The sequence below is a fragment of the Mchenga conophoros genome, linkage group LG13 (genome assembly GCF_057382185.1).
Source record: "Mchenga conophoros isolate Kocher_MC1m ecotype Shallow Benthic linkage group LG13, M_conophoros_male_GT1.1, whole genome shotgun sequence".
NCBI classification, from domain to species: Eukaryota; Metazoa; Chordata; class Actinopteri; order Cichliformes; family Cichlidae; genus Mchenga; species Mchenga conophoros.
The window spans coordinates 26126947-26137494 of record NC_140538.1 but is presented as its reverse complement, the minus strand read 5'-3'; the positions used below and the strand labels follow the sequence as shown (position 1 = coordinate 26137494).

Below are 10548 nucleotides of genomic sequence, written 5' to 3'. Positions count from 1 at the left end.
TATTTGGCCATAATGCACAGCACCACATTTGGCAAAAACTAAACATAGCACATTCAGAGAAACACCTCATACCAACTGTCAAGCACGGTGGTGGTTGGGTGGAGATTCGGGCTTGTTTTGCCGCCACAGGAGTCAATCGTGAACTCCTGTGTATTCCAATGTATGCTAGAATGAAATGTGAGGCCATCTGTTTGACAACTAAAGCTTGGACAAAAGAGTTTACGAGAGCTGCGTATAAACGAATATGACTGCGAGCCTCGATAAACTGAAACAACACTGTGAAGAAGAGTGGGCCAAAATTCCACCACAACTATGTGAGAAACTGATAGAGACTGAAAACAATTGCTTAAGTCATTGCTGCTAAAGGTGGTTCTGCAAGCTATTGAATCCTGGATGTATTCATAGAGCTAAAAAGATTTTAGCTACATGAAATGTACCAATTCATGTGGTACATTTATGTTTCCTCTGTAGGTTATGAGCTACATAGTCCGTTTAATCATTCAGTAACAGAGTGATTGTATGACATTCCCAGCTCTTCATTATCTTCATTAAATGGTACCTATGCCATTTTGAAGTTGATTAGAGAGTCAAACAAACTTACAGTAAGTTCTTTTAACCCTGTTGTAGGCCCAGGTACTTTAGAGCTATAGGTCCATATTTGACCTACATAAATTAGTCTTCAAATCAGCTGTCCCTCCACAAGAGAGGACCGCATTTATATAACACTGCAGGTATCACCTTCAAAATTTTCAAAATTGTTTTCATACTTCCTACTGATCTCTGTTCGTGTCTTTATATCTTGACCAATCTGATCTTGTCTTGATCTCAACTTAACCCCTTTATGAAGGTTTTGACCCCTGCTGCTCACAGCCTGCTGATAACTTGCTCGGTTAAGATCATTTTAACTTTTAACGGTTAAGATCATTTTAACTTAACCGTGCAGTGTCATTACAGTTCTATCACACCATTCCTAGCAGCGGGCTTCAACAGTTTGGCTGCCTTCTGTCTGAATACCACATCTGTTTTAATCTCACTCACATTCATTCAGATCTCCGTATATCCCTCCATTCACAATCTAAGCTCAGCTATGTCTAAGTTACACAACTTGCAGTCAACAGCAGATGGATCTTGTGTGAATGGGCCACATGTGTACGTGCTTTATCTTCAGCCAATGAAGGATACAAGCTTTCATGCTAATCTTGTTAATGCAGCCTTGACAGGTCTAAGCTGTAATGACATAGGATGCGTCTTAGCGCCACTTCTTGCAATATTTTGAATTTCTTAGCAGGATAAAACCACCACAGCCCTTCTTATGCACACCAAGCTTGTATAGAGCACGCGCCCATCTGTGCAAGGCATGATATTTCTCGTCACCTTCATTCAGTCACCATGCACTTTGTCTGTATGTTTCACTCTCTGTTACTGTACAGAAGAATATTTGCTTCCTTCTGCAGCTTCCTGAAATGCAAGGCGACAGACGATATCAACCTTCAGTGGGTTACTGCTTTTGTCCCATCCCTGCAGTTATACCTGAAGTTGCTGTGCAGCTGCACTGGGTGCATTAACCACAATATTGTCCGCTTCTTTGCTCTTTTTTAACTCATTTATCATCTGTCTTCTCATTTCAGCTGAAGAAAGCCCACGGTTTTCCTTCCCATTCATAAAGATTATGCTTGGAGCATTGCCACACATGACTTCACTGGCACTATTTAGTCTTCAGATTTCACTTTGTATTATTAGAAATGGACAAAGGGTTGCGTGGAGAACGGCATATCAGTAATCAACTACTGTCTGAACTGGCCGTGCACTGGCTAGCTTTCTATAATCATCCAGCTGATCAAGAACAGGATGTTCTGACAGAGTGAGATAAAATGCTGAGAAGGGAAAGGCACCTCGCCAACACTTCTCCTTTGTTCCCACCTGACATGATACCCGGCGAAGGGTCCTTCACTTTCAGAGTGATTTATTAATCAGGTCGGATTTATGAGCTTTAAATACAGATTTTTAAATGTAATCATTTCTCCCTTTAAGTTGATTACAACAGAGCCAACTACAAATGTGAAAAACAAAAAGAAATCTTTTTATTATACAACTGTACAATCTCATTACAGACTAAAGAAACACTCAAGATAACATCACAGCTGCAGCATTGTGTACTCAGAAGCATAAAGCACTGTATTGTTACATTAAGCAGAGTTAAATGTCTTGTTTGTGCCAAAAATCTACACAAATGTATATATTTCTATTAAAAAACGCATTTGAGGTAAAGGTAATGTAAATTGTTGGATTTGAGGTATTTCTTGACTTTCGTCATGCTTTCGGCTTTAATCTTCAATACAATACAGCATCAGTGGAACAAGTCCACAGACATCGGGCTTTTCCGCCTGCTGTAAATGCATTAACACCTAAAATCGGTTGGTTTTTTAGCCAGAATTTCATTCAAATGCATCAGCAGCAAGCCAACAAATGCTCAAATCCAAGACTTTACAGTCAGTCTATTAGTCTCCAGTGCTCACACAGCAATTAGATGAGTCTATAAACAAAATTAACAAAGTACTTGTATTGTCTCAAAGCCAATTTCATCAGCATTTCTGTAACAGAAAAATAGGATTAAAAAAAAGTAAAAGGTAAAAGAAATTTTACTGGCAACATGAGTGTGGAAATCAAAAGAGGACATAACTGGTTCGGTTCATTACTGAAATTTAAACAAAAGGAGAAGCAAATCCCTAATTCAACACTGATCGAATATTAGCTTTATTAACTTTCTCATACATGAACTGGGCAGCAAGAAGAGACAAGTGTTCCCTTCAGCATGTCTGCTCGGGGTACTCCTTGTTTTCCTCTGCCTCGTTCTTTAAAACAGCATCTACAACAGGTTTCAGAATATAGATGTATCACATTAGCACTTAAAAGGTACTATTTGGCTTTTATCAGCCTTATTCCTGAGTATCTACACATATATACCTTATATTAAAACAACAACAACTGCGTGTTAGTCAGGTATTTAATGTTAGCAGATATGAAGCTTTAGGCTCCGCTATTAGCTTATTTATTGGCAAGATGTCTGACCTTGGCACTTTCTGTTTCGTCACACAAAAATGGATTAACTCCAATCTTTAGTGCTTACCTTCAAATGTCACGTATTTTTGCTTTTACAAGTTCGATATTGCACTGGAAAGGGTTTGGAGCCCTAATTAGGAAAATAAACACAAAGACAAAGAATACAGAGAGAAAGAGAATTTAAGAGCTTCCTGAAAATCATATTTTGTTTTTTGTTGTTTTTTTTGTTTTTTTTTGGGGGGGGGGGGTTTGTTTTCTTTTAACTGACGTCACAAAAGAACAGCAAAAAAACAACAATAAAACAAATTAACTGACAGCTTTAACTTTCTGCTTTTCAGTAAATTGGAACTCAGGTAACCACAGTGTGACTTGCTTTGAAAGTCCCGTTCACAGCTGGCGATGTGCTGCAGTCCTCTAATCTCATGAATCAAAGGAGTGTGCCTAATTGCTGGCTGGCATGTGAGACTGTTTTTGAAGTTAGATGTGAGATTGATCCAGGTGAGATGGCGTCTACAAGATGTACATCTTCTTTGATTTGGATACCAAGGCTATTTCTTTCTGGCCCTGATTAGAATAAGTCAGTAATCAAAGGCTGTTAAATCAGTCTCGACTCTGGTACATGAAACATTTTAAACAGTGTATATGAGATCAAAAAGCAAAAGCAGTGGCCTGAGATTTCCAGACATTAAATATGGAGCTCAGCCTCAAACAAAAGTTTCTACGTTTTCCTCTGCCTTCATGTCTTTTAGCACCTTATAGTTTGAATCTAATTTATTCTTTTGTTTGTGAGTCTGATGAGGGCTGACTGGTAGCTGCTTCCAGCAACTTCATATCATCGCGCACAGACACGGCTACAGAGAAAGGGTGAGGCTTCAGAGTCAGGCCATAGCTGTAGCCCAGTTTCACCGGCACTGCAGGGTCGGCTGTGATGTTGCACTGGTGCGCTATGAGAGCTGTGAGCAGGAACAGCTGCATCTTGGACAGCTCCTCGCCGATGCACCGCCGCTTGCCCAGGGAGAAGAGGAGCACGTTGCTGGTCAAGTCTTTATTCAGCATTCCGCTCTGGTCCAGGAAGCGCTCTGGGTCAAAGATATCTGGTTGGGACCAATTGCTTGGGTCATGGTTGACGGACCACTGGTTGATGAAGATGACTGTGTTCTTTGGTATGGTGTAGCCCATGATGGATGTGTCTGTGGTGGTGGAGTGGGGGATGGTGAGAGGGACGAAACTTGTGAAGCGCATCACCTCGTAGATGAAGGACATGACATAAGGCAGCTGCTGCTGGTCCTCGATAGCAGGGACACGGCTCCGGTCCACCACTTTGTCCACCTCCTGCTGGAGACGCACCTGTATCTCTGGATACCTGCAATCACAGGTGAACACACATTTAAGGTGACTACTGCCAGGATAGAAGTTAAACACTCTTGCTGGTGAACAAAGTGGAATGAAGAATCTTTTTCGTTAGAAAATGGTTTCTGCCGTTAACACCCCCCCCCCCCCCCCCCCCACCTGCCCCCACCTCCAAATAAAATGAGGTTTAATTTAACTGCCTACACCTAGATGCATGACTGGTGACCTGTAGGATGTTAACAGCTTAAATGGATCATGTTAGATAGTCCATAGACACGAGTAGTCCTTGCCACAACTCAAGCAGAAAAAAAATAGTGGCTCTGTAATCCATCCACTGATAAAGGTATCAGGCACAGGACAGATTAAATGGCACTAAAGATTTTAAAACGCTGACTGGGCATTTTGTTCTCTTTCATTGTGGTGTGAAGTTTCAGCTTATTACTGCCAGTACACGTACACACACATACACACACACACCTCCAGTGGGCTGTTACATAACTCAAATGCAGCTAAACTTCATCAATTCTGCAGAGCCTTAGCAACAAGTTGAAGATAAACTGTCATTTATCATGCAGTTATTTATCCATATAAATAACTCCTTCTATAAAGTCATTTTTTAAAATGATTAAAAAAAATCTTACTTGACGAGAATGAGGATGATCCACTGTAGGGCAGTCGACAGTGTGTCTTGACTTGCTCCAAACACATCCCCGACTGTGGAGGACACATAGTCTTTCTCAGAAAGTCCCATCTTATCTCGTATTTGGTCCAGCGTCACTATAAAGGCATCAGTCATGTCTCTGATGGTGCTTGAATCGATTGTTTTTCTGTGCTCCACAACTTTATCTCGAATGAATTCACTAAACTCCAGGTTGAGCTTCTTAAAATTTTCAAAGATGGTTTTGATGGGGTTGGGGAAGTACTGCAGCCAGGGCATAACGTCCACTATGCTCCCTGCGCCTACAGTCTTGGTGAACTGGTCGTTCCTGCCCACCACCTGCTGAAACTCCTCATCTTCATGGGAGTACCTCTTCCCAAAGCAAACCGCGCTCATTATATTGGCAGTGGACACCACGACGTAGGTCAGGGGCTGGAAGTATTTGTCCTCCTTCGTTTTCCTCAGAAACAGCCGCAGCAGCTCTTTGCCCTCGCTGAGCACGTGATTTTCAAATGTCTTCTTAGTTTGGGGGTTTCCTGTGGAAAACATCCGGACTGTGGACTGGGCCACTTTGCGGTGCATCTTCCACCAGCCCGTGGAGTTGCCAAACGCCATGCTGTTCCCATTGGAGATGTACTGGAAGGAGGTGAAGTCCGGTCTGCCGGAGAAGTGGGAGCCCTGCTTGACCAGCGCCTGTTTGATTGACCCCCCGTTCAGCACCACCACCGTCCGACTGCCGAGCTTGATCTGGAAGACGTCGCCGTATTTTTTCACCATGCGCGTAAAATACAAGTGCGGTGCGTTACCAAGCTGCGGTGCGTTCCCGATGACCGGCCAGGCGAGGGGGCCGGGCGGCCAGGAATGGGACCGCTGCCGACACAGCCACCGAAACAGGTGCAGGGACACCAGCAGAGTCATGCATGTCACTAACAGAGCCCTCGGAGTTGCTGGGCTCACTCCCTCCACTGTCACATCCATGATAGACATGCTGCAGGCAAGACATAAAATCATTGTTAAATGCATATGTTTGCAGATTAAAGGCTTGAAATATGATACCCCAATTAAATGGGGTAGAAAAAAATGCATAATTAAATACCTAGTATTTTCCCTCATGGCAAAATATTATATTTTAGAATTTTTCCAAAATATTGAATGCGCCTGATCCAAAAAATAAAAAAATATATTCTTTAAAATAAAAAAAAATAATAATCAAACACGTTTCTCTGTGAGCCGAAGGACAGCACTAGAACCTCGACAAATAAAATAATCATTCCAAAAAAAAGAGAGTCCGGTTAGCGCGTATCTCTCACACACAGCCTGATTTAAAGTAACAGACTGTGAGCAGCCTACTGTGCATCCACAGGCAGTGCAGCAGCTTGTGTGGGAGATCCGTCCTCTCTGTCCGCAGCCTGCTCATGCTTTGAAGCCCCACAACACCAGGCGAAGTAATTTATCCCCACACAGCGCAACATCACGGCTTTGTTACAGTGGGCAGGTTTGTTGCAAAAGGGTGTCACCCCCACCACCAACACATCTCTCTCTCTCACTGACTCTTTTTCTTTTACTCTCTTTCTTATGATAGCTCACGCCCAGGCAACGGGACCTAAACAATACGTTAATTATATGACTGGATATTCTTCTAAGAAAATATAAAAGCAGGACTGCCAGTTGCAAGTCCTAAATATAGTTTGCCATCTTATTATTATTATTATTATTATTAGTAGTAGTAGTAGTAGTAGTAGTAGTAGTAGTAGTAGTAATAATAATAATAATAATAATACAAGGAATAAGTAGAATAAGTAGTCTTTCTATGCGGTATTAAATAATATGGCTTCAAGTCAAAGTGCTTGTAACGACGTGCGAGTCTGCCTGAGGGAATTATGTAACACCCGACACAGTCTCAATCTTTTCAAATAATTTATATAGTCCGGACCCGCTAACTGTTAACTGCTTTACTTTTTTATGAAAACATAGTTTTAAAAAAATATTTTATATTGTATTTAAAATATATATACATTAATATATATTATATAAATATATTGATCAAATCAAATGATATAATATATTTAGTTTTGGAAACTGGTCGCGTGTGATCAAACAGCCTGTATGTTGCAAATGTAGAAACGCAGTCGGGGTGATGGGGACGCTTTAAAATGCTAAAGGGATCTAGAATCCATGTTTGCTGCTCCTTTACTCGTTTTGGTGTTTCGGCTTTGAGAATACAAATTCTTGTTTCTACAAACTCCCGGCTCACATGTCCGTGGCGCAGGGCTCGGTGTGTTGGCGGAGTACTTCTCTTGATGCTCGAGGGTGACGGTGTGAGGGTGCGCTTTTCGTTCGAGCCACCAGGAGGAGGCGAACCCCGTGTTGTGACTCATTAATTCCCCCCAATTAACAGCCATGCCGGGCATCGGAGCTGCTCTAGCGGCAGGTTATACACCCTCGTTTCTCTCTCAGATCTTCAAATGACAAACACGTGTGGACGAACGGGAACTTTAGATCTACTGTCCAGATATTTAGCTGATTCTGGTCAAGTCTTAAATGACAGAAATATTTGTTCCCCTCTATGATTTAATCTAAAAAATAGAATCCGGAGTTCGGGTTGATTTTATAGCTCTTCTATTAAATTCTGTGTAGATTTAGTTTCAATCTGTTTCAGTTTTCTTGAATCTGCAAGTATTGTTCAAGTGTCAGAGCCCCGCTCGAGCCTTCCTGCTAACATCTGGTCTGGTTTTGAAATGATGTGATTCGGGAAACCCGCTTCAGCACCGCGGACAGCGGCTCAGACGATGGCTCGTGTCCCGTGACCCAAAACTTTCACAGAGAAGCTGCAGGCGCAAATTTGAACTGTTTGTTGTATCTTCAAATTAAATTCAGAAATATCCAACTCCATCAAATACGGCCAGTTTAACTCCATCTCTTTCCCCCTTTTTTCCTTTGACGAAATGTAATCCAAATTATTAAGGACCAGAAAAAGGATTTTACAATACTTTTCGTATATATTTACATGTCTAAACTATGTTATAGAAGTACACGCAAAACCACATTTATACAAATTTCATTAGGATAGAAAATTACGGGTCAATAACACTTCAAATTTCCTTGAAAATTCTGCGTTAATTAAGCGTATACTTTGTCTGTGGCCTAACATGATATCTAGAAAAGGGTCTGACGACCTTTAAAAAAAGTATTTCAATCACTTTAGTCCATATGGTGTGTTTTAATTAAAACACACATTTTCTCATTATAAATAAAGTGTGTAAAAGCAGGTTGTTAATGTAATGTTAATGTATTCAGATGAAATGAATGTAAAGGGCGTAGAGACTTACTGAGACGAGACCCTCCACTGCTGCTGTTGCTGCTGCTTGAAAAACTTCTCATAAGGTGACAGTGTGTGATCTTCTTTTATTCCAATAAGGAACCGATACACGAGGGTGGGGACAAGTCAGTGAAGTGCCTGGCCCCTCTCCTTGGCTGGCAGGACCCGGCTGTTAGACCAAGCACGTCCATCCGCCTTTTATTCCAGAGTGTAAATAATCCCAAACGTGACCTCATCATAATCATTCTAAACACAATATACCCTTTAAAACGCACAGTTAATACAAAAAACTGGAACTGCTGACTTCTTTTACTCAGCAGGTTATAGGTTTAACTCTGTACCACTGAATGGTGAGAGGAAATGTGGACTCATTTATCTGCTCTTGTAGGTATTTCCTGTTGCTGTTAGTATACAAAATGATAAAAAATGTTACCGCTTCTTTCTGCCACGAAAGATTGAGGCAAATGGGATTAAATGGGGTATCATAGTTACCACTTCCTTCTTCTGAAGCCTATATTCGAGTCGAATCCCTTTTTGAAGAGTGACGGTTTCAGCTTCAAGTGAAGGGAATTTACCAACATTACTAAATCAAAGCCTATTGGAGATTTTTTTTTAAAAAAGACAGAAGGACCTATTACAGAGACAGTAGGAACTTTAGGAGGCCAAATCAACAGTTTAAGCGTAAAGTTGCCGTCATGAATCTAAATACAGACAGTTTATTTGTTTACTTTAAGATTCAAACCAAACTAAAAAGCCAGGCTAAACATCTTTTAAAAAAAAAAGCAAGGTGAAAATGTACAGAATAATCCTGTAGTGTTTAGCGCTACATTTTTAGTCAAATCCTAAAATAAAAACTCTTGAGACTGCTTCACAATGCAATGACAATGAGTTCAAACATATTGAAAAACAAGCCAAGTTCTTCTTAAGCAAAAGAAATCAAATATTCCTAAGTGTCCAAGTCAGTCACTCAACATGCCTTTCAATTACAGTATATATCAAGAAACATCCTTTATAATCTTTATTTGTCTAAAAAAAAGTTATTCATCAATGATCTATCTCATTAACACATCATGTTGCCAGTATTTGAAGTCTATATTTTTAGTAAGCAACCTTTAATCTTTATTAGTATCACTGCATTTTCAAATATATTGTATAAACTCTGAGTTACAAAGTCCTTAAACCTGAAATTTACCAGTGCATGGCATTTAAGTTAATCCTTTCAAAGCTGCAAAAGGAAATACAGGCCTACACAACTCTGCAAGCGTTTCATTGAAGCTTCTCCTTGCTAGCAGCTCTGATACCAGTTTCCCTTCCTGTTTGACTGACAGCTCAATTGCTCATCGCGTGTGAGTGAGCATGGAGCTCGGGGAGGAGCTCACAAAGGTGTGTGCAGGTGATGATTTGCTTAGACGGTAAAGGTACAGTTGCACTGTAAAGTTCCAGCCTAGCACAGCACAGCACAGTTCTACTTCCAGCAACATTTTTCACATTCAGAGCATAGTTTTGTGCAAGGAAAATCAAGGTAAGACATACCAGGAAATTGCATAACCTGCAAACACAAATAATTAATAAACTAGGCCATTACACTGATTTATGTCTGTTATTTGTGGAGCAATGCACGACCTTGGACGAAAAGAATGCCTTTTAGAGCACTTGTGGGCCTTATCATGTTCTGTGAATCAGTGCTGTGAATAGAGGGGACTGCCCAAGGCTATTCTAAAGGTGCCGTGCAGTCACGCACATGTGCTTCATCACAGGGGTGACAACTGAAGGGAAAGCTGCTGACAGCTTCACTAAACACAGGTCTCCCTCCATCTGCCTGTCATGGATAGGCACAGAAAAGAGCTGCTAAGCTGGTAAATATATAACTGAGGCTTGGTAAATATATAAAGATATTTTATTCCAATCTTGGCATGCTCATGAGAGTTTACAAGTCATGCTTGAATTAAAACATCATCAGATTTATGGTATGAAGATAAATGTTATCTTTGAGATATTCTCATAAAAATGAACAGATGGATTAGTTATGCTGATTATTAAACCCTGAAAGTAATTCAAAAGGCAGTAATTCATTGTGTCACTGGCCAGTTTTCTGTGATTTATAACACAATAGGGGCTTTGGCATCTACAAGGACTAGAACACAATGCAGTTCTTGGAAGT

General features: G+C 40.7%; 1 protein-coding gene across 2 annotated transcripts; it reads right to left on the bottom strand.

The window, feature by feature from the left end:
* Positions 1-2057: 2057 nt before the first annotated feature.
* On the bottom strand, positions 2058-8488 carry cyp1b1 (cytochrome P450, family 1, subfamily B, polypeptide 1). 2 transcript variants are annotated; one of them, XM_085297521.1, is made up of 3 exons: positions 8398-8488; positions 5052-6056; positions 2058-4423 (listed from the first exon to the last, which is right to left on the bottom strand). In XM_085297521.1, the coding sequence occupies exons 2-3, from the start codon at positions 6053-6055 to the stop codon at positions 3832-3834; spliced, it is 1596 nt and encodes a 531-aa protein (XP_085153647.1). In that variant the 5' UTR covers position 6056; positions 8398-8488; the 3' UTR covers positions 2058-3831. The 2 variants fall into 2 exon arrangements, with proteins under 2 accessions (XP_085153647.1, XP_085153646.1); XM_085297520.1 differs by lacking the exon at positions 8398-8488 and adding an exon at positions 6165-6597.
* Between the last annotated feature and the right edge of the window lie 2060 nt (positions 8489-10548).